Source organism: Bufo gargarizans, chromosome 5 (assembly GCF_014858855.1).
Source record: "Bufo gargarizans isolate SCDJY-AF-19 chromosome 5, ASM1485885v1, whole genome shotgun sequence".
NCBI classification, from domain to species: Eukaryota; Metazoa; Chordata; class Amphibia; order Anura; family Bufonidae; genus Bufo; species Bufo gargarizans.
In genome coordinates this window covers 54,046,635-54,071,526 of record NC_058084.1, presented here as the reverse complement: position 1 = coordinate 54,071,526, position 24,892 = coordinate 54,046,635, and the positions used below count along the sequence as shown (strand labels likewise).

The 24,892-nt window shown below is 42.2% G+C and overlaps 1 protein-coding gene across 1 annotated transcript in view; it reads right to left on the bottom strand.

Moving 5' to 3' along the window:
* Positions 1–2,018: 2,018 nt before the first annotated feature.
* COL14A1 (collagen type XIV alpha 1 chain) overlaps positions 2,019–24,892 on the bottom strand; it is a 206,430-nt gene continuing 183,556 nt past the window's right edge. Inside the window, 8 exon segments of the mRNA XM_044294523.1 lie at positions 2,019–3,493; positions 4,914–5,060; positions 5,415–5,492; positions 9,368–9,556; positions 11,147–11,213; positions 13,145–13,180; positions 19,674–19,745; positions 21,037–21,090. Of these exon segments, the coding sequence (XP_044150458.1) occupies positions 3,462–3,493; positions 4,914–5,060; positions 5,415–5,492; positions 9,368–9,556; positions 11,147–11,213; positions 13,145–13,180; positions 19,674–19,745; positions 21,037–21,090 (675 nt within the window). The 3' untranslated portion in view covers positions 2,019–3,461.

The window sequence follows — 24,892 nt, the reverse complement described above, 5'->3', positions numbered from 1 at the left end:
ATGCAGCGATCTCCTCCACAGTATAGGGAGGAGCGATCACTAATGCCATCGCTTGTCCCCATACAGGATCAGTTTTGCCGGCAGCGGAGACTGTTTAGACACCAAGATCTGCTGCCGGCAAACAATGATTTAGGTGACCGCACTAACGATCCTATTACCAGATGAAAGAGCGTTTTACTGGGGGATGTGCCTAATTTATGACAAGGCCTGCACCTCGTCATAATTTTAGGCATAACCGCCAGCAGTTGGTTTTGTCAACTTTTGATGTAAAGGCAGGGCGTCTTACAGTGGTTTTCCAAGGTCAGAAAAAAGCTCCATAAACAGCGCCACATTTGTCCATGGGTTGTCTCTGGTATTGCAGCTCGACTCAATTAAAATGAACGTGGATGAGCTGAAATACCACACAAAACCTGTGGACAAGTGTGGTGCTATTTTTGGAAGATGCCTTGTTTTCTAATCTTGGAAAACCCCTTTAAGATGGGACATTTGTTGCCTAATTTTTGTTTAGATTTGGTGAAAGACATTTCATCCTACAGGAGAGGCTCCGTATACAGCCCTGGATCCCTGTTTTCAATATGGGAACAATTACCTGGGTGGCAATCTGACCACGGCCCTACACAAAGTCGTCCATAACTTTATTAACAATGACACAATTACAAACAATTGGATCTTGTAACAATCTTTATTTGTCTTTACAAAACAATGGAAATTGCTTTACAATAAATTACCCTCATGTTCACTTCTGGTCAATTTGGCACCTGGCACAGAAAACGGTAAATGGCGGTAAACAAATGTATTGCACAAATGACCAAAAACCTCTCTGAAGTCTAGATTCAATGTAAAATATGAAGATGTGGACTGACTGATTTAAATTACTACAAGTAACAAAAGGTATCAATACAGATATAACTAAGGCTACTTTCACACTAGCGTTAATATTTTCCGGTATTGAGATCCGTAATAGGGTCTCAACACCGGGGGGAAAAAAACGCTTCAATTTTGTCCCCATTCATTGTCAATGGAGGCAAAACGTAACTGAACAGAATGGAATGTTTCAAAATGCATTCCGTTCCCATACCGGAGAGCAAACCGCAGCATGTTGTGCTTTGCTTTCCGTCCTGGGATGCGGAGCAAGACAGATCCATCATGACCAACAATGCAAGTCAATGGGGAAGGATCCGTTTTCTCTGACACAATAGAAAACTGATCCGTCCCCCATTGCCTAACATTGCCAAGACTGATCCATCATGAACTCCATTGAAAAAGATAATACAACCGGATCCGTTCATAACGGATGCAGATGGTTTTATTATCGGAAACAGAAGCGTTTTTGCTGATCCAGTAAAAACGCCAGTGTGAAAGTAGCCTAAACTAATCGATAATATCACTACAAGCCATCTAAAATAATTTATTTGGTCATAAAGCTCTGGTTATACAAATTTTTTGGGGGGTTGAAAAGAAGTCAGTGGTTTGGGTGGAAATATTTTGCCTGGGGAAGAGGTGTTTATGTACCAGCTGGATGGGAACACAGGACTACAATGGTTGGGTCTTGTGATGACCACAAGAAATGATGATCTCTTCATCAGCCTGTGTGAGGTTGTTCAGGATAGCCCGTATGGGGCTCTACAAAAACATGTATTAGGTTATTCTTTCCATGACTGCTGTGTCAAATCGCAGTATAAGATATCGCAACCACCACTATCTTTAGTGGAGCACCGAAACCGATGGTTACTAGAGGTGTGTGATACAGCCCTTATACAGGAGGTTCTATCCAAATGCATTATAAATCTGATATTAATACTTTGGGAGCTAAATATAAAATTTGTCTTATTAATTTCACGCTTTTCAGATCAAGAAAGACATGTACCCAAACACCATCTGCTAATGCAGCCAGTTTCTCAGGCTAAGTAAAATGGTCTTCACATCTATGGGCACTAGCTCCAACATACAACTGATTTCTGTGAAAATACTAAATCCTAATTTGAAGACTTGAGGTTGATTCATTTTTCTCACCAAAATAAGCCAGCCCCAAAGTCGGCCCTTGTTACCTTTGGCACAACCCACCACTGAATGACTTTGTTGACTCTATCTTGGTTATCTAAGTAGAATTGGATAGATCGAAGAGAGATCATAAGAATAAGCCGTGGTGAAGCTAGAGGCTCAAATATGAAGGGTTCTCAAATTGTGAAGTATGACTTCTCATTTGACCTGACCCAAAACCTTGAAAAGACTTTCCATTTTACAAACCTCCATTGTTCTCTTCCTCAATCAAAAAGTGGTAGATAGCTAGATGCAATGGATTTTGTAAGTGGACGTAAAATAGGGTGAGGCTAATGCTGTTTGAGATTCCTGAGGCAGTTGTCACCAATATCATGAGGGGCCAAGTGGCCGAGCACCTTGTCTATTTAGCTTATTATAACCCTTGTCTATTGCTACACACAAATTTCAGGACTCACAAAAGAAAGGACATATGCAATTACCTTTGGTCTCAGAGTACGTATTGATCAAAAATGGATAAAATTACTATTTCAATTTACGTAAACAATTTCCATGAACAGAGCATTACATTATGTACAATGTATTGTAGACAATGCTTGATGACTGTCCCATCACAAAATTATGAGTACCCACTCATTGAGTCCACTTAGACATCCTGAAGATTTTTTAGAGATTTGGATGGTCTTTTCTGAATACTTCTGGCTATGCGGCTAATCCCAGGTGACCTCACCTCCTCCGAATCTTCCCCTTGGACCGGTGTAAACTCTGGTATGAATTCTGGTTGGTGGTAACCAACGTGAGAGTAGGAGGCAGGGTAGGGCACTTGGTATCCACCATAAGGATCTTCATTGTCGTCATCATCGTAAGGACTTCCTTGGCCATAGGATTCAGGGCTGCCTTGGCCAGGCTCACCGCCATATCCACCTTGACCCGCCACCACCATGAGTGTATAAATGATTAAATACATATACAAATGGGCATAAACATAAAAAACATGGGGGTATAAACATGGTAACAGGGCCTAGATGCTATACATGAGTTAAAATACAGTATATTTATTTACAACATGGAACGATTAATAGAAACAAGACAAAAGTAGTTGAAGACTTTAACTAGGAAACCGTCACCAGGAACGTGTAATCAACCACAGACATTTACATCAATGAAGTGAATAATGTCACAGTATCTTGGTTTCTTTTAGCTCTGGGCAAGCCTTCATTATATCAGGCTGTCCCGAACAAGTTACATTGGCTTATGTGACAATGCTTGATATGCAGCTAATAGAAACGGTAGGAGAGGCCTCCATGGAACATTATCCTCTCTTCTTCATCACTTAGTGATTGTTTTTTTTTAATGACAAGTTCATTACTGTCTACTTTTTATTGGTCAAACGGACTATATTTTCCATTGGTGGCTTGGAGCCAACTGGCAAAGCAGAGTCGTAGCGCTATTGGTCGTAATCTTCAAGGCTGGTAGTCATTGTAAGGTATTAAGCCTTCTCATTGGATATGTGTAAAATTGTGTAAGACGAGACATTCGGAGAGACAAATGAATAAAAGAGAAAAAAACACAAACGTCAGTACATAAATATCATTACACCAAGAGAAAAATGCCAACCGACACTCAACAAGAACACACAAACAGAATGTCCTACGTTGGCATGTATTGGGTGGAACGTATCAGTTGTGGTGCATGGGATCTGTCATTGTAGTCTTAATGCCAATATATTTTAGGGCACCTTGATTTTGTAAATCTTGGGGTATACAGTAACCATTTTATCATGTGGCCCCACTCCAACAGCAACCACTTGAGATGCTGTTGAGATGGTAGGATCTCAGTGGAAGTACAATACACATTGTCAGGATTGGGCTAGAATACCCTCTTGTGGGCCAGGATCTGAAACAATAATGAGCCTAATTTTGTGTGTGGGTGGGGGAGGTCTGAAATAACTCCACTTGTGTCCATGGGTTGTGTATGGTAATGCAGCTCAGTCCCACCCAAGTGAATGGAACCAATTTATATCTCATATTACTACCGTGGTCCATTCGCTTGAAAGAGGCAAGCTTTCTGGTAAGAAAGCAAAAGTCCGTTTGTGTTAAACTCATCAAACAGTAACAGATTACCAATACACAAACACTCAACGCAGACAAAACGTCACAAACACACAATGACAAGGACATGCAAATCTGAGTTTGCAGTGTCATGTTTTTAGTTAATATGTGACATTTTGTGGAAATACTCAAGTGCAAACCTATATTACATCCATCAAAACCAGTCAGGCAACTAGTACAGAGCCTACCTTATATTACCATATACCCAATATCAGTGAGTATGAGATTCACAGACATATTGGGGGAGATTTACTAAGCAAATTATGAAAAAGTGGAGTACACTGAGATGGACCTTTCATAGCCATGGAGGCTAATGACTATGATTGCTCACAATTACTGGTGGATTGTGCAATATATTTTGTAAGTTTTTCTGGAGGGAGAAATTTAAGAGCAGAATGGGTTATAAGAGGTATCAGTCACCTCACCAATCTCTGGCCCCACTTACTGCTTTCAGCTGGACACAGAAAAAGGCCAATCACCGGTCCAAATGATGACCCGTCCACTACTCATTTCATACTGCATTGTTTGTGATAGGTAGCTGCCTCTATGTGATACACTTTGTAATCTTTTTGATTATTGGATATGTATTCTATTATTGTGAAGAGATTATCACACCATCTTTTGTATATATGTTACTTGACCTTCTTTATGGACGTCCTTATGTTGGTCTTATTTTCTGGCATTTTTACAAGGATCCTTGATCTTGCCAGGGAACAGGGTCAGTTTCTATAGGCATGTTAATCTTGTCTACCTGCTTTGTTCATATCCATTGAAAATCATGTACAACAAAACATTAGAGCTCACCATATCCAGCACACGAAGAAGCATCGCAGTAACCTGGGGGCCCAGGTGGTCCCATAGGACCAAGATTTCCTTGTGGGCCTGGCAATCCACGTTGTCCCGGTGGCCCAGAAGGTCCTTGGCTTCCTGTCCTTCCTTCTCCTGGGGGTCCTGTTGGAGAATGGTTCTAAATGTAGTATTTGTAGCAGCATTCATGAAGTAAATTAAATATTTCCTTTCCTAGAACTAAAGGTCGATAGACTAAAGTCAGCATTTATTGAAAATCTGGAATATATAAAGTTATGGGAATAAAGTTCCATAGGAAAAAAGTTAAAAGAATTCTACAGATTTTATAACCTGTGGGATGTAATAATGTATAGAAGGATTTCTAAATCTTGGCAATATCACATTTTCCCTTTTGGCATTTTGGCAACTAGACTACCTGGCACATCCTGAAGAATATTATATACATTTCAATTACAGATTTTCCCAACAATGAACTTTTGTCCCATTGATTGTTTGTACCTGAAGGTCCCTGGGGACCACGTGGGCCTTGAGTTCCCACTCCTGGGTTGCCTCTTTCTCCCTTTTCACCAGATAGACCTATAGGGAGATGATTAAAAATTAGACATTTTTCTAGTTTACCCTCAATGTGGCCCAAGTTGTAGAAAACTGCAAACTGACCACAATGTCATAGGCAAGGAAGCCCAAGTCAACCAGGTCACCTGATGCCACCATGTAACAAGGGTCAAAAGTAAAACAATCTCATGCTTCCTTGTGCCCACCAGTGGAAATTATTCTCAGGGCCCAAACCCCATGTGAACAATAAAGTCTAATAGATTATGATTCAAAGATATAGACTCTAGTGGCAAGTTATTGGCTCCAAAAACATCTCCAAAAGTTTTTTTTCCAGGACCTTTGGGGCCTACTATGGTATCAAAGCCTGGGCCCACCAGAGGATACTCTGGTACTCTGGTGGGCCAGTCTGACACTGGTTGTGATGCCCTTAATTCAGCCCAACCAGTAGCCACACTTATTTTTACTGCCTTTCAAGTGCACAATGCAGATGCTTACTAGATTATACCTCCAACAGTATCCTGCTAGTTCTGAAAAGTATGGGGGAATATTTTTGAGAAAGACATAAAAAATATAGGTTTAAAGGTGGATTTAGATGCCAAATAATTGGGCGGATTATACGCTCGTTCCTGTGAATCTGTCCATCTAAAGATGCATCTGATCACCTGATGAATGAGCATAACACTCGCTCATCATAGAAGCATATCACCATATCTTTCTCTAGACAGTGGCAAAAGAATTGGTAGGAGGCATTACATACCATGTTATTTATTAGAGGAATCGTCGGGGCTGTGTGTGAGGAACTATTTTTTAAGCAGGGGGGCAATACGGGAGAACATAGCTCCTTGACTGCAGTGCTTTCTTGGGAGAGGTAAGTGCTTTATGGTCTCATTGGACGAGATTCTGTCTGCCCACAGAAAGTGAATAGACCTGAGCCGCAGATGGATGAGGAAAGAAGCTAAAAAGGCTTGAAATTACACTGAAGATTAGCTGTTTTTGCATTGATATACTTAAAATTTATGGAGGGTTAATTCGTGAGATAACTCATCGAACTGTAATAAAGCTGAGCTGCTATACCAGACACAGCCCAAGGACTTGGTATAAAGTTGGACAAAAGTGTCTATGCCTGCACCACATTTATCATCCAGCCTGAGCCACTGTGATAAATGTGGAGCATGTTTAGACAACTGATCTAAGTTTATGTCATCTACAGGATTAGTAAATCTACCCCACTGTTTCCATCAATGAACATTGTGTGGCAGTTAAATAGGCATTATCCTGTAGTTAAAGGGAACCCTACTTTTTTAATGTAGTGACATTCCTTGTAATGTAGTGAGTCAATGAGCATATACAGGCACCTATTGGTCTACAGTTATCAGGACTGGTACCTCTGGTACCAGGCCGCATTCCTAAAGATTGGGGTAACTTTACATGCGTACTGCACACTGAAGATTTTTAGGAGAGGCCAGGAAGCTAGAACGTATAAACTTCTATGTATGTGACAAAACACACATCATCAGGGTAAAATCATGTCTTGTGACTACCACCTCTTTTTGTGTCATATGGGCGTTGACCAGATGTTATGTTGGGAACTGGTCAATGCGGAGCCTGTTCATTTGTTCACTGGCTTGGTTACTGTTACTTACTTTATTCTGTATGTTATCTTTTGTATACATACTTTATCATAGTTTGGTAAACTCCTTATGCACCTAAGCCTTGTCAAGCCTATCCTATTCCCGTATCTCAGAATTCACGGTAAAACAGCATCGTAAAAATGCCAGTTGCAAATGAAAAACCCACAATGGAATTTAAAAATTCACAAAACCTTGTTTCGAGACTTTTAAATACCAGGAAACTAGTGTGGGGGGAATGATAAATTCTCCTCAGAGTTTTCAAAATCCATTCCAAAATTAACAGTTTCTTAATTTTTATCTTTTACATCTGCAGCAACATGATAATCACTTTGCTCAAAACTACCTCCTCAGGGACAGGATTAGGGTCCATTCACACATCCATGTGTGTTTTGCGGATCCGCAAAACACGGAAACCGGAGATGTGCATTCCGCATTTTGCAGACCGCACATCGCCGGCACTAATAGAATATGCCTATTTTTGTCCGCTATTAGGTACAAGAATAGGACATGTTCTATTTTTTTCGGAATCGGGAGTGCGGGTCCGCAATTCCGGATCCGGGCCACACATCGTGCGGCCCCATAGAAATGAATGGGTCCGCAATTCCGTTCCGGAATGGGTCCACAATTCCGTCCGGAGTCTTAAGGAAACTGTCGGGTCAGAACAAATCTACTGCCAGTGACATAATCATGCATGCTCAGATCAGCTCAGCCAGACCTCTTTGCAGCGCCTTATCTCCCAAGAAAAAAAGAATCAAGCATGTTGAAATTGAGCAGCCCAATCCTTATCTCAACCAACATCTGCAGGCGGTCCTGCTGAAATCATACCTTTAAGAAGACATTATTCTTGTGTGCATGGCCAGCTTTAGATTCCATGGCTGAAACTGATTACAAGGGTCCCTAGTCTATAGACAATCACTCTAAATCTTAACCTGTAATTCCTCTGAGATACATTATGGGGGGAGCATGGGCGTGGTGGGCTATGTTATTTGGCTTCACTCAAGATTTATCACTGCAACTTTTTTAATAAAGAAAAGTCCCACTAGAAAAGTCGCAAACCCATTCCTGAGTAAAGTGTTATGTTTAAAGGGTTCCAAATTTAACAAACACTGGGAAGATTTATCAAAAGTGGTGCAAAGGAAAAAAATTGCCCAGTGCAACTAATCAGATTCCACCTTTTATTTTTCAGAGCTCCTTTGAAAAATGAAAGAATTAATCTGATTGGTTGCTTTGGGCAACTAAGCCAGTTTCCCTTTACACCAAATTTATCAAATGTCATGCATTGGGGGGGGATTTGTCAAAACTGGCGCAAAGTACTCATGCAAAAAAACTGGCTTTAAATATTCCAGTTCTGAAATCAAATTTCTTATTTTTTCAATTAGAGCAAAAGCTGGCTGACTTTTCAGCCCCCTGCTTGTTCAGGGTCTGTGGACAATTTAGAAGATACAGCAGGCACTTGAAATTTAAATTTAAAGGGAATCTGTGACTAGCCACCTCCCTATCAAACTGATTGCATACATGTGACACATGGCTGTTGTTCACCTGATTAGAACACAGTTTTTCTTTTGTTGATGTGAGGCTCCATTCCTGATTTATGATGCTTTTTCTTAATATGCAAATTAAGCTTTTGGTGCAAAGAGGGCATTACCTTTGCTCTTGCTGCACCCATCTTCCACTCTTTTCTTTGGCCAGCTCCTCCCTGGCTGCTTTGACACTGCCTGGTTCTGTCAATCAAAGCAGCCAGAGAGGGGCTGGAAACAGAAAGGAACAAAGCTTGGGTGCATTGAGAACAATGGTGACGCCCTCATTGCACCAAATGTCTAATTTGCATATTAAGTATAAAGTATCATAACTCGGGAACGGCACCTCGGATCAACAACAGAAAAACAGCGTTTTAACCATGTGAACCCCAGCTTTGTGTCTATGCAGACACTTTGATAGGGAGGTTGTTGATTACAGGTTTCCTTTAATAACGAATGTTTCTCCCCATGTCTAGCATTAGTATACGGTATGTTAAAGAATATTTCTGGGGTGTGTCTGTCAGCACACTATTGACGGATTTAAAGTCGCAAGTGGCAGATTTTTTGATTCTAGACGTGGCTGGAGAAAGGGACCTCATGTAATAGCAGTACAACATAGATAAAGTAATGTATTTGAAAAGTTAGTCAGCATTACATACGGCTTCACCATCGGAAGGCTATGCCCATTCCTACCTCCCCCAATCTGTCTTGACACAGCCATATTTTTGGCTAGAAACAATGTAGAAATTACCTCTTTCTCCTGGCGGTCCAGGGTTTCCAGGATTTCCAGGAAATCCTGCTCGTCCAGGTGATCCCTGTTCTCCAGGTTGTCCTGCAGGACCTTGTCGGCCCGGTTCCCCTGGTGGTCCCACAATGCTCCTAACTGATACAGACTGACTTGGTATTTGGTTCAGAAGTGAATTGAATCTTGACATATGACCTACAAAAAAATGCACAAAGGTTAAACCATCTTGTGGTATCCTGCTCTGGTACTTCACAGGTTGTATTAGTTTTAGTGGGGGTTCTTGTATTTATGAGAGTAGTTTCATCTTGAATCTAGAGCTACGTAAAAGAATCAGTTCATTTGGGCTAATTGCACATGGGAGAACATTTGTCCAAATACAATTGTCCTTCTTCTGAGTATGTGGCCCAACTAGTAAGAATTTTCAAGGTCAATTTTGCATGAATTATAACTTGGAATTACATAAAATTTGTTTCTGGTCTCACAGTACAAGCAAAGGACATGTCACTTGTCCGAGCCTTCTTCAGTTTGAACGTCAATGCTAAACCTTGCAAGTTGAAAGACTAAAAACTTGAGATTTCACCATGAGTACAGACACTATCATTTCACATTATCAGGATCTGATACTCATTGACTGGAGTTCATTCATGAATCACCAATTCCCCATGGAGCTGAGCTAATGTTTTTAAGGCATACTTAACCTTTCAACAAATTTTGCATTAATCAGTAGTACAGTAGGTGCACACGAGGACCAACACTATTTCTGGCCTCTATATGACTTGTATCTGGCATTGTTTAGCGGTTTTTCTCTGTGCATGTGTCTAGTTTGCAGTTATCCGAGACATGGTGGGTGAATACTAGCTTCCATCCACTGCACACAGAAAGTAGAGGAGAATCTGCTTCATAACTTTATCTTACTCATCAGAATCAGCTGCAAGATCATGGAGGACAGTACAGAAAGCCAATGACCTCTATGGTTGTGATTAGAGTACTTAGGAAGATTATATCTCAGCCCATGTAGCTGCAGCAGTCTGTGTGTGTCTCACTTATCTCCTGCTCACTCCTTCCATCTCCCCGCTCCATAGACTTGTATTCACATGTGTAATATGATTCTTCTGTGGAGCTGATCCATCTTGGACAGGTTTAAAGAGGTTGTGTCACCCTAGACATTGGTGGGATATCATTAGGATACGCCACTAAAGTGAAAAAGGGGCAAATCTCACCTCTGGAACCCACTCCTATCTAGAGATCAGGGCCCCCAAAGTGAAGGAGAGAACACCATGCATCGGAGTTCTGAAAATAGCCAAGTTAGTGTTTTTCGGAAGTCCCATGAAAATTAATGGAGAGTGCACCACACAAGAGTGGCCACCACTCCATTCATCTCTATGGGACTTCCAGAAACAGTCGAGCGAGTGCTCAGCTAATTTTGGTAAGTAAGTGCCATAGTAATACGGTAATTGAAGGCAACCGTGCATGTGCATCTGCTCTCTGTTCACTTTGAAGGTCCCATTCTGGAGAGAAGAGAGGTTCCCAGATGTGAGACCTGCAACTATCTGACATTGATGACATACCCTAGGGATATGCCACTAATGTCTTAGGTGAGACAACCCCTTTAAGACTTTTTCAAAGTGAAAAACGATTAGCAAGAAAGGAGGGATTGATAACATGAGAACTAGACATTTCTATCTGATAAAACATATTACAAAGTTTCTTGTGGCTTGTACTATTGATTTATGCTAAGTTGTGTGAAAAGTTAGTGAACATTTAAGTAGCAGTTTAGATACTCACTCTGGATGATCTGCTCACACACTTGCCGAGCAATGACACGCACCATGTTCTGGGACTGGGTATCTCCCTGTGGTAAGACAAAAACAAGGAGCAATGTCTCTGTTCTCGAGCATATGATGAGGACTACGTAGCATTATTCAAGTAGGATGGTGATGCTACATTGTTAGGGTCCATTCACACGTCCGCAAAATGGATCCGCATCTGTTCCGCAATTTTGCGGAATGGGTGCAGACCCATTCATTTTCAATGGGGCCGGAATGTGCTGTCCGCATCCACATTTGCAGATCCGCACTTCCGCATCCGTGCTTCCGTTTCCGCAAAAAAATAGAACATGTCCTATTCTTGTCCGCAATTGCGGACAAGAACAGGCATAATCTATTACTGCCGGCAATGTGCGGTCCGCAAAATGCGGAACGCACATTGCCGCTTTCCGTGTTTTGCGGATCCGTGGCTCCGTGTATCCGCAAAACACATTGCGGACGTGTGAATGGAGCCTAAGATGTAAAGACTTGTATAGGTTTTGAAATAATATTTACTGAAGAAAGTAAATAAATAAAAAAAGTAAATACCATATATCATAAAAACCTCCAAGAATGCACCTATATTTTTGTTCCCGTGTTAGTCTCCTTGGCTTGATAGTTTATAGCAGTCCACATGATTTATTTGTACAACTTTGTCATACATCCTTGTTCATAAGATCCTTTTTTGACAGCCGACAACCTTTATTTATGAACCTTAAAAGGGTTCTCTGGGAGTGATTTAAAATGCCACCAACCTGTCCTAAAAAGTGAACAGGACTGTCTGTCTCCATTTGCACAGCTGCCTAGGGGGGTGAGGGATCAGGGCCTCATTACACACTATGCTCTGGCACTTGCACATACTAAACATTGGTGAGTGTTCCTGTCAGGCTGCTCAGCCATGATTTCATATCATAGGCAGGATCACATCATTACCATCTATTGTAGATCAGTGTAGTATAGATGGAAATGATGTGATCCTGTTTATGATATGCCATCATGGCTGAGCTGCCTGACAGGAACACTCACTTATATGTGGTATACACAAGTGCCATAACGTAGTGTTTAGTGAGACCCCATCCCCTCACTCCACCTAGGCAGCTCTGCAAGTGGAGGCCACCAGTGCAGCTCACATTCTAGGACAGGTTGCTTGTGGCCATTTTAAATCATTCCCAGAGAATCCCTTTAAGGAACATATTCTATTATTTACACTGATCAGCCATAACATTCAAACCACTGGGAAATATTGGAGCTGGACATGGTGTGATGCTCTGAGCAATGTGCAGCTGGGAAACTTTGGGTTCTGGCATTCATGTGTTTGTTACTTTGACATGTATCACCATACTTGTCAACTCTCTTGAAATGTCTGGGAGGCTCTGGGGAAAAATTGAGACCTCCTGGAAGACTGCAGCACTCCATGAGTTTTAACTGTATGAGATGCTGGGATGCTGCATCATCAGACTCAGTCCAGCGCCCAAACATGCATTCAGAGAGGACAGGGTGTTATACAAAAGGTGGCCAAACACCACCCAAAAAGTGTGGTTTATGTGCCCAGGGAGCCTGGTCTGGGTTGTTTAATGCTTAAAAGAATCCTGGCATAAGTTGACCAGTAGGCAACTTACAGTGCAACCCTTCAGGTATTCCCTAATGGCTGTGGCTTCTGCCACACCACAATAATTGTCCAGGAATGGTCCGACGAACATGACAAAGAGTTCAAGGTGCTGATTTGGTGACTTGCCCTCCAAATCCTCCAGATCTCAATCTGATCGTCATCTGTGGGACGTGTCGGCAAAACAAGTTTGATCTATGAAACTTACTGGACCTAAAGGATCTACTGCTAACATTTGCTAACGTCTTGGTGCTGGATAGCATGGACCTTTAGAGGTCTTGTGGAGTCCATGCTTTGGTGGGTCAGAGGTCTACACAATAGTGGGCAGGTGGTGAGGAAATGACATGGATGACAAATACTGGAATGACTTACTCTTTCTCCTCTTTCTCCTTTTTGGCCTGGAGAACCCTAAAAGAAAAAATAAAATAAATGATTATTTGTTTCTGCATTGTATTTGTAATAGTTGGAGCTTCAGTTTTCTGATAAAGAGCTTCACATCTCCTACATAGACAGCAGAAATTCTGGATTTTATTTATAGCATTCAAAGGTGTATCATGCTTGCAGCTCCTTAACAGAATTTTTTGGGAATTACACCTATCGTATATATCTCTTAAAGGTTACTTCTACATTCAATGTCATTTTGGGTGAGGAGGGGGGTAGCCAATTGTTAAATGCTATAAGTGCCATATGTAGTGCCTAGAAGTGAAGAGGGTCTGGGCAGAGGACCTGACACAATGACATTGCATAATGATCCTGAGGTTGTATCGATCTCTACAAGACAGATAATCCTTAGGCAGCTGTAGATGTGTATTAGATGCAGTTTATACAGAAATCGTGTGCCTAACTTGTGTGTTTTTGGAAACTTTTTGCCTTTTGAAAAAGCATTTTGTCTCCATGCCGAGTGAGTGGGCGGCCGGTGTTTTGCTGGTGGTGTGCTCCATTCTATAAGCCAATCAGATGTTATTTCATTTCTGCGGCCCATCCCCTCTAACAGCATGCAGTCTCACAGACACAGAGGGAAGGAAACTGCAGCTGCATCTCCCTCCTCATCCTCCTCCATCAAGAACCTGTTGCTCAGGCTGCTAGAAGAGGAGAAGATGCAACTTTCCCAAATAGAATAGATGATAGAAGTTACGTAGAGTCACATCTACTAGTTAATTAAAAAGAAGATAGATATGCTTTACATTGTATATTTCCTGTCACTAATACAGTCCGAATTTCATTTGCATGCAGATTTACATCTCATGAGCCTGTAGCTAAATATTGCCTTGTGGTAAGAACTTGTTTGAATGTTCGAAACGCATAAGCATCTTTTTTTTTACCAAGGTTGGGATGTTTTTTAGAACATAGATTAGAAGATTTTAGTGCTGGAGCCCATTTTTATTTGATATATTGCCTTGTGCCTTAGGGCATATTTACACGTGTTTTCCTCCAAAATGACCCTATTCAGATGAAATAAAATTTAAAAAATTCTGAAACAAATCTTCCACATGGGAATAGACCCTGAGACTCCGTCCATCACATCTTAAAGGATATACGGTTTTAAAATGTTTATCTGCAGCCTCTGACTCCCTTTAATTCCCCCAGCATCAATGAACATATTAATACCTATCATTTTCATATAAATGTACATGGTTCAGAGTATTCACATGTAATCAATCCTGTTTGCAGAGACCCTTCCTTTAGGGTGGACTAGGCACAGGCCTACTGTGCCTATAGGTGACTCTGGCTCTGTCCATAAAAAAATAATAATCCTTGCAAACGGAATTGCTGTGTCATATAAAGCTGCCCATACGCATAAGGTTTTCATCGGCCACAATGAAGACGATCAGTCATCTGTACCAAGGCATAACAAAATAAACTGGCCGATCATGGAGTCAGTTAAAAAGATTGAATCCTTGGGGCGTGGGCAAAGTGGCAAACAATTGGCCAATATTTTTAAACCTGACGGATCACATTCAGGGGGCAGGGCTTAATAGGATGGCGCTAAAGGCACAGTACACTGCAATGCAAAAGCACTGCAGTGTACATATGGTACGAGAGGGCAAATTATTTTTAATATCTAAAATATTACAATTTCACATTATTTATACCGCTCACTTGTAAAAGAAACAAGTACAGGGGTATAGCTATAGAGGAAACGGGACAGAGACACTATAAGAAACGGACAGAGCGGCTGCCGGGCCTGGTCTGAAAGAGCGATCTTGCATAGCCACAGAAGTGGAGGTTGCATGGGAGGAGGGGGGTGCGAAGAAGTTACTAGGGGGGCAACATTAAAAATTTGCTGTGGGGCCCAATCATTTCTGGTTAAGCCACTGAACAAATACAATGTTTTTCAGTCACCTCGCTTAACCCCAAAAAAGTGGAGTAAAAAGGGATCAAAAACTCATACATACCCCATAATGTATTAAAAAAAATTTAAAGCAGTAAAACATAACGAAAACTATTTACCTGTGTCGCTACAGTCATACTGACCGGCAGATTAACGACCACGCATCATATTTACCGCATAGTGAACAATACTAACATTGGCGGAATTGCAGGACTTTTTTTTTTTTTATTCCACCCCACAAACTATTTTTATAAAGTTCATCACCACATTATGTGGAATGTTAAATGGTGCCAGTAAAAATATCACTTTATCTGCCAAAACTAACGCAGCTTGGTAATAAAGGGGTTAAAATACCCGCCCTGCCGCCGTCTTTGTATGATTTAGCGCACATCGTGCTAATTTGTATTATTTTTTTCATATTATTATTATGAATGTTGTGTGTTGCGCATTTCATAAGCAGCAGTTGCTTCGTGTCATGGGAGCGTCTTCTGGAATGTTTCACTGAGAATAATTATCCCAACAAGATGTCATTGAAATATCAATAGAAATATCCCAAGGAGCCGTCAGCTGGACTCCCTCAGCACAGACGTCTTATAAGTTCAGGGGAAGGAATTTACAATGATCTCGTAATATCATAATGTTCTAGTCAGCGGGGGTTTATGATTGGATATTACACATAGAAAGCATTTCCTAATAATCACCTATGTCTATGCAACCATGTTATTGCTCCAACACATCTAAAACATAAAATCATCACGGGAAAAAAAATCCTCAACCGTTTTATGTATACAGCTCCTAAGCAGACTGATGTGTCTCCATGGTAACAGACTACAAACAACCCCTGTGGAGTCTGAGCTCGCTGTCCCCTCCTTCTTGCTCACATTCCCACAGTAAGAAGTAGAGCACATATAGGAATGACTGCAGGACTAGACTACGAAGGGTTTGTTTGTAGTCTGTAACCATGGAAACACATAGGTCTGTTAAGGAGCTGTATACACAAAAAGCTAGGAGATTATTTTCAAAGCTGAGTTGTTGTTTAATTTTTCATGTTAGATGAAAATTGGAGCAATAACAAAAATGGTGATTGACATGGCCTTGGGGTGGGAAAGGAACTTATGATGTGAGAGGTGGCTGTAAGATCAGTATTAGAAAAGTACAGTCACATATTCGCCAATACGTATTTACAATGTTTTGACAAATCTACAGGATCTGCAGTCCTGACCTATCAGGAGAACAGGGGCCCCCATTTTGGCAGCTGCTATAACTCCCACAGACTCTTATAGAATGAGGTGTTCATGTGTGGCCACTTCTTGAAGGGGTTGTGCCAAGTTTAGAAGTCCACGGTATAAGGGCTAATAAACTGATTGCTGGGGTCTGACTGCTGGCACCACCATCGACTCCACTGATCTGATGGAGTGGCAGGTCGGGCATGCACCCTGCCTCTCCATTCATTCTACAGTATATGGGGCTGCACTGTTCTTAGCTATCTCTGGCCATCCCATATAGAATGAATGGATTACTAAGGCTCACCTCCAACCTGCCGCTCCATCAGATCAGGGGACCGGACCCCTTTCATGGAATCGGTGGATGCCGAAGTAGTCGGACCCCCAGCAATCAGTTAGTTATCCCTTATCTTGTGGACTTTGATAGCCATTATAATTTCTAAACTTGACCCAACCCCTTTAAGTCCGTCTGCTGCTGGAAGTCAGGGGGCCCGTGTTCTCTCAATAGGTGGGGACGGGCCCCCTGATGACATTTTTGCCATACAGTCCTGATCAAAAGTTTAGGACACTTGAAAAATTGCAAAAAATCATATTTAGCATGGCTGGATCTTAACAAGGTTCCAAGTAGAGCTTCAACATGCAACAAGAAGAGATGGGAGTGAGACAAACATTTTTTGAGCATATAATTTAATGAAAACAACGAATAAACCGAAACAGGCTGTTTTTCAGCTAATCCAAAATTTAGGACCACATGCCTTTAAAAGGCCAAATATGTGCAAAGATCCCACCTAAGATGTTTTCTACGCGCTACAGTGGAGGGGGCGCCATAATGGTCTGGGGTGCTTTTTCCTTCATTGGAACAATAGAGCTTCAGGAAGTGCAGGGGCGTCAAACGGCCGCTGGCTATGTCCAGATGTTGCAGAGAGCATTCCTCATGACTGAGGGCCCTTGTCTGTGTGGTAACGACTGGGTTTTTCAACAGGACAACGCTACAGTACACAATGCCCGCAGGACAAGGGACTTCTTCCAGGAGAAGACCATCACTCTTATGGCCCATCCTGCGTGTTCCCCTGATCTAAATCCAATTGAGAACCTTTGGGGATGGATGGCAAGGGAAGCTTACAAAAATGGACAACAGTTCCAGACAGTAGATGGCCTTCGTGCGTCCGTCTTCACCACTTGGAGAAATGTTCCCACTCACCTCATGGAAACGCTTGCATCAAGCATGCCGAAACAATAACGGTGGAGCTACTCATTACTGAGTTCATGTTTGGAAGTTGGATTTCTGTTTTGGGGGAATTTAGTTTTTTTTGGGAGGTGTGGTCCTAAACTTTTGATGAGCTGAAAAAAAGCCTGTTTCAGTTTATTCATTGTTTTCATTAAATTGAATGCTCAAAAAATGTTTTGTCTCACTCCCATTTCTTCTTGTTGCATGTTGAAGCTCTACTTGGAACCTTGTTAAGATCCAGCCGTGCTAAATAGGATTTTTTGCCATTTTTTATGATCAGGACTGTATCTTGATATACTGTATATGTTGTCATGACAACCTTTGTCTATCAGTTATTCCTGACCGTCACGTATAATCTACTGTCACACCCTGCAGTTAATCTGATTATAGATGAAATGTTGTTTCTCGGGGTCGTTATCTGCACGGACCCCCAGGGCAGCAATAAAACAGCGGAATGTGACAGCTGAGTGCGGGGACAGTGTACAGATGTGTAACCCCATGGTTATGTCAGGGCGGTTTCCCGGCGGGCGCCTCCCAGTGCGCAGCTCCAGGTATTTCAGAACTGCTCAGACTTTGCTGAAGCTGGAATAACACGGCCACATTTATTATTCTGCAGCCCTCAGACTATAGCGCGGAGGGGGTCCTGTCACCACGAAGCGCTCCGGTCCTTCACACACGTCTCTTTGTATTCTGGAACGTTGCTTTGAATGTAGGCAAAATAGTTTATGTGACTCCTGGAGGAGCTATATGTTCCTGAGGCTAAAAGGGGTTTTCTCATCTTTCCATTACTAAGGTGAGATGTGACACAGTCCCGACCACCAGTCGGCCTGGGAACAGCGGAGCGTGCCGCCACTCACTGTTTTAGTAGTTCCCATTGCGGTGCGTCTTAGTAAAGGCGAAATAAGACACCCCCCTGTCTTATCCTTAGGGCTCCCGATGATCAGCTGTGTGAAGGGGTCACCGCGCCAAGCTCAATCCTATTCAAGAAAATGGCACTGAGCTGCAGAAAGGACTAGAGATTAGTGTTGATTGGGAGTTTTCTAATCGCAAATTTTTATCGCGAATATTGGCACTTTGAGAATTCGCGAATATCTAGTATATAGTGTTACATCTTCATAATCGAGAATATTCTAGATTTTTTTTCATTTGAACCCGTGATCCCTCATTGCTTCTTGCTTGTGGGCCAATGAGAAGGCTGCAATATCTTTGACTTTAGGAATAGTGTTGATCGTGAATTTTCGTATCGCAAAAAATTTTATCGCAAATTTTCAGATTACCGATTTTTACAATCAAGAAAATAATGATTGGAGATCACGAATTTAGGGAATATATGATGAATATTCGCGCAAATATTCGTGAAATATCACTGCTAGAGATGAGCAAATGTTCCAAGATTCAGTTCCTCGCACCAACCTATACCGGCCCCAATGGGTAACCACTGTGCACATTACTATAGAATCTACACACCAAAATTACCAGTGCACAGCATACAATGAATCAAAATATATATTCTTTATAAATTTCATATCAAACACAATATAAAATCCGCAGCAGTGGCATATACAAAGAAAAGAGCCACACTATATATGTCACATGTCCATAAGCAAATCCCATGAATTGTATATGGAATAGTTCCCACCCTTAGGCTTCATTCACACGTCCGTGCTCAAATCCGTGAGCAGGTGGTCAGTGATGCATCAGTGAAGCTGTCTGTGAAAGATCCGTGTGTCCGTTTTTTGCTGTCCGTGTTGCATCCGTGTTTCACTGACACTGAACGGCTGAAAAATAATTTTCAATGAATCTCTTTTTAATGATCCGTGAAACAAGGATGCAACACGGATGGCATCCGTGGTTTTCACGGACCCATAGACTTTAATGGGCGTAATGGATTCGGACAAAATAGAGCATGCATCCGTGCTAAAAAAAAAGGGACCCACGGACTGTGCTAAAACACTAATGTGTGAAAAATACACACATTAAAATGAATAGGGATGTGTGCTGTCCGTGGAGAACACTTACAGCACAAGTCCGTGAAACACTGACGTGTGAATGAGGGTTTAAAGGGTATTAAACAGTCACATTCATTCCAGCATACTGCAGATAGCACAGCTCACATACCGGGGTTCCTGAATCTCCCTGAGGTCCTGTGCTGCCTGGAACACCGGGGGATCCTGGGTTGCCTGGTGCACCCTACAATAAAAATGACCAAATCTTAAGATTTTATATATCTTCCATATGGCAGTGAATCTTTTATGTATTGCACTTCTATGTAAAGTCACAGAGGACATCTCATGTGGTGTGCCAAATGACAAACTCAGCACTGCTGCATTAGACCAAGCATCCTCAAACTGCGGCCCTCCAGCTGTTGCAAAACTACAACTCCCAGCATGCCCGAACAGCCTACAGGTATCAGCCTACAGCAGGGCATGGTGGGAGGTGTAGTTTTACAATAGCTGGAGAGCCGCAGGTTGAGGATGTCCGATTCAGACAAACATTTCCCTGTAAACTCCAGAATGAATCCCCATGAAGTTGCATGTCTACCACTGAACATCACTGGGATGGAAATAGGTTCAGATCTGTAGCTGATACAGAGCTCCAAACCCCCTGCATAGACTGAGAATAGGCTACTTTCACACCTGCGTTGTGCTGTCCGGTTTTGAGATCCAGCACAGGGTTTCCACAGCACAACGCTTCAGTTTTATCCCAATTCATTTGTCAATGGGGACAACACTGAACAAACTGGAACAGAGCGCGCCAGAATGCATTCCGTTCCGGTTTGTTGCGTCCCCATGCAAGCAACGTTTTTGTGTGCGGCATGGGAAACTGAAAGAACCAGATCCAGCACCAATAGCCATGTAAGTCAAAGGTGACGGATCCATTTTTTTCGGACACGAAAAATGGATCCAGCGCCAGTTGACTTACAATGGTTTTAGTGCCAGATCCGGTTTCTTCATTTTCGATATAATACCGGATCTGTTCGGAATGGATGCAGCCGGTTGTATTATTAGAACGGAAGTGTTGTGCAGTGGTTTTGTGAACCCATGCCGGATCTGAAAACCGTACAGCAAAAACGCAGATATGGAAGTAGCCTTAAATGATATGATTCTAGCTGGGGGAGGGGGGCTCAGGAACCTATTACATACTACTTATAGACTGAGTTCAATAACATAGTGGGCAGCAACCTCCAGCTGTTGTGAAACTACAATTCCCATCAGGCACACTTGCTCAACTGTTCTTCGAACGACCATAGAAGTGAATGAAGTATGCTGGGAGTTATAGTTTCCCAACAAATGGAGTCCCAGAGGTTGTTTTATAGATTGAGAGGCAGGTGGGACGTATGATATATTTATATACTGTGTGTGTATATACTATCTATACACTGTATATATATATATATAAAGCTTTGAATCTCAGTTTTCACTTGCATTTGAGAGTCCTCATCTTGGCATTTTTTTTTTTTCTTAAAAAACAAAAACTTTACCATCGGGCCTGGAGGTCCTGCTGAGCCAGTGGCGCCATCTTTTCCTGGCATTCCCTGTATAGATGGAACAAAAAGAAATGTGTTACTGTGTCCTCTACCGTTCTATGTCTGCATAAAATGTCATCTGACCATTCATAATGCATGCTACTTGGGGCTCATGCACGCGAACGTGCCGTGTTTTGTCGTCCGCAAAACACGGATGCCGCCCGTGTGCGTTCTGCAAATTTGTGGAATAGGCGACCCATTATAGAAATGCCTATTCTTGTCCGCCAAACAGAAAACTATATAGCGTCGCTATCACCTCCCAAAACAAATGATCTCAAGCCGTTTACAGCACATTTCCCATTTCTGGGTATATTTTGGGATTTGTTGGTCTCCATTACCCACGCCAGGTCGTCTCCAGCCACTGAAATGTACAGTCCTGGACAAAAGTTTTGAGACTGACACAAAATTTGGTGATATTTCTGTGGTATACTGGAGTACAATTATAAGCATTTTTGTTTTTATTTTAATGACAAATAAAGTTGCCAGAAAAAGTATGTGAACCCTTTGGAGATAATATGGATTTCTGCACAAATTGGTCATAAAATGTGATCTGATCTTCATCTAAGTCACAACAATAGACAATCACAGTCTGCTTAACCTAATAACACACAAAGAGTTAAATGTTACCATGTTTTTATTGAACACACCATGTAAACATTCACAGTGCAGGTGGAAAAAGTATGTGAACCCCTAGACTAATGACATCTCCAAGAGCTAATTGGAGTGAGGTGTCAGCCAACTGGAGTCCAATCAATGAGATGAGATTGGAGGTGTTGGTTACAGCTGCCCTATAAAAAACACACACCAGTTCTGGGTTTGCTTTTCAGAAGAAGCATTGCCTGATGTGAATGATGCCTCGCACAAAAGAGCTCTCAGAAGACCTACGATTAAGAACTGTTGACTTGCATAAAGCTGGAAAGGGTTATAAAAGTATCTCCAAAAGCCTTGCTGTTCATCAGTCCATGGTAAGACAAATTGTCTATAAATGGAGAAAGTTCAGCACTGCTGCTACTCTCCCTAGGAGTGGCCGTCCTGTAAAGATGACTGCAAGAGCACAGCGCAGACTGCTCAATGAGGTGAAGAAGAATCCTAGAGTGTCAGCTAAAGACTTACAAAAGTCTCTGACATATGCTAACATCCCTGTTAGCGAATCTATGATATGTAAAACACTAAGCAAGAGTGGATTTCATGGGAGGATACCACAGAGGAAACCACTGCTTCATCCAAAAGAAACATTGCTGCACGTTTACAGTTTGCAGAAGAGCACCTGGATGTTCCACAGCAGTACTGGCAAAATATTCTGTGGACAGATGAAACCAAAGTTGAGTTGTTTGGAAGAAACACACAACACTATGTGTGGAGAAAAGAGGCACAGCACACCAACATCAAAACCTCATCCCAACTGTGAAGTATGGTGGTGGGGGCATCATGGTTTGGGAGCTGCTTTGCTGCATCAGGGCCTGGACGGATTGCTATCATCGAAGGAAAAATGAATTCCCACATTTGGCAGGAGAACTTAAGGCCATCTGTCCACCAACTAAAGCTCAACAGAAGATGGGTGTTGCAACAGGACAACGACCCAAAGCATAGAAGTAAGACCTCTTTCACACGGGCGTCATGTTTTTCGCCAGGATAAGAGGCGGGTGCGTTGCGGGAAAATGTGCTGATTTTTCTGCGTGAGTGCAAAACATTGTAATGTGTTTTGCACACGCTTGAGAAAAATCGGCATGTTTGGTACCCAAACCCGAACTTCTTCACAGAAGTTCAGATTTGGGTTAGGTATTCTGTAGATTGTATTATTTTCCCTTATAACACGGTTATAAGGGAAAATAATAGCATTCTTAATACAGAATGCATAGTACAATAGGGCTGGAGGGGTTAAAAAAAAATATTTTTTTTTTAACTCACCTTAATCCACTTGCTCGCGCAGCCCGGCTTCTCTTCTGTCTGTCTTCTTCTTTGCTGTGCACAGGAATAGGACCTTTGATGACGTCACTGTGCTAATCACATGGTCCAATCACATGGTTTATCACCATGGTGAGGGACCATGTGATTGGATCATGTGATGTGACGTCACCACAGGTCCTTAGCCGGCAGCTCAACATTACAGAAGAAGACAGAGAGTCGCAACTACGCGATCAAGTGGACTCGGTGAGTTAATATATTTTTTTTTAACCCCTCCATCACTATTATACTATCCATTCTGTATTCAGAATGCTATTATTTTCCCTTATAACCATGTTATAAGGAAAAATAATACAGATTGGGTCCCCAGCCCGATCGTCACCTAGCAACCATGCGTGAAAATCGCACCGCATCCACACTTGCTTGGGGCCTGCGTTGCGTGAAAAACGCAGAATATAGAGCAGGCTGTGATTTTCACGCAACGCACAAGTGATGCATGAAAATCACTGCTCGTGTGCACAGCCCCATAGAAATGAATGGGTCCGGATTCAGTGCGGATGCAATGCATTCAACTCACGCATTGCATCCGCGCGAAAATCTCGCCCGTGTGAAAGGGGCCTAAATCAACAACAGAATGGCTTAAACAGAAGAAATTACGCCTTCTGGAGTGGCCCCGTCAGAGTCCTGACCTCAACCCGATTGAGATGCTGTGGTATGATCTCAAGAAAGCGATTCACACCAGACATCCCAAGAATATTGCTGAACTGAAACAGTTGTGTAAAGAGGAATGGTCCAGAATTACTCCTGAACGTTGTGCACGTCTGATCTGCAACTACAGGAAACGTTTGGTTGAAGTTATTGCTGCCAAAGGAGGTTCAACCAGTTATTAAATCCAAGGGTTCACATACTTTTTCCACCTGCACTGTGAACGTTTACATGGCGTGTTAAAAAAAAACATGGTAACATTTAACTCTTTGTGTGTTATTAGTTTAAGCAGACTGTGATTGTCTATTGTTGTGACTTAGATGAAGATCAGATCACATTTTATGACCAATTTGTGCAGAAATCCACATCATTCCAAAGGGTTCACAAACTTTTTCTTGCAACTGTATATCAAGTTTCTGCAGAGACTCAATATTTCCAGCTTTGTCTCTTCTTTTTCAAGACTTCTGCCACTCGCCCTGGCCTGCTGGATATCAGCTGCGGGTCCAAATCCTGACTGACGACAGCCCATCGTTGCCTAATCATTGCTTGGAGTTTATCACAATTTCTGTGTGTCACAATTTTTTAGGACTGACCACAGGTTCTCCATGGGTTTCAGATCTTGGGAGTTTCTTGGCCATGGAGCCAAAATGTCAATGTTTTGTTCATTGAGCAACTTAGTAGTTTACCTTTTGCCGGGTTAACCTCTTCCCAACATGTGACGTACTATTACGTCACATGCCGGGTCTTTAAAGATGGCGCTCGTTCCCGAGTGGAGCTGGCGAAAATAGCAACCCGCTGCCTGCTGTTTCCTACAGCAGACACCGACGGCTAATGTCCGTGACTAGCGGTAATGCCTATCGCGGACTCTTAACCCCTCAGATGCCGTGGTCAAACCTGACCACGGCATCTGAGCGCGCTGAAAACCAGAAGTGCGCGTATCTGGTTATGCTCCCGCTCCCCCGTTCGGCGATCGGAGGAGCAGGACCTTGTGTGCAGCAGCCCCTGTCATAGTCTATGACAGGAGGCTGCTGCACAGTCTTTCCTATGGAGGCCTTGCCTGTAATAGGGCTCCATAGGAAAGTAGTAAAATCATCATAAACTCCAATGCAAGTGCAAATACGCCCGTACTATCAAAATGTTAAAGAATTAATCCCATACGGAAATAGACAAAACAAAAAAAGGGTCAAAATGGCAGATTTTC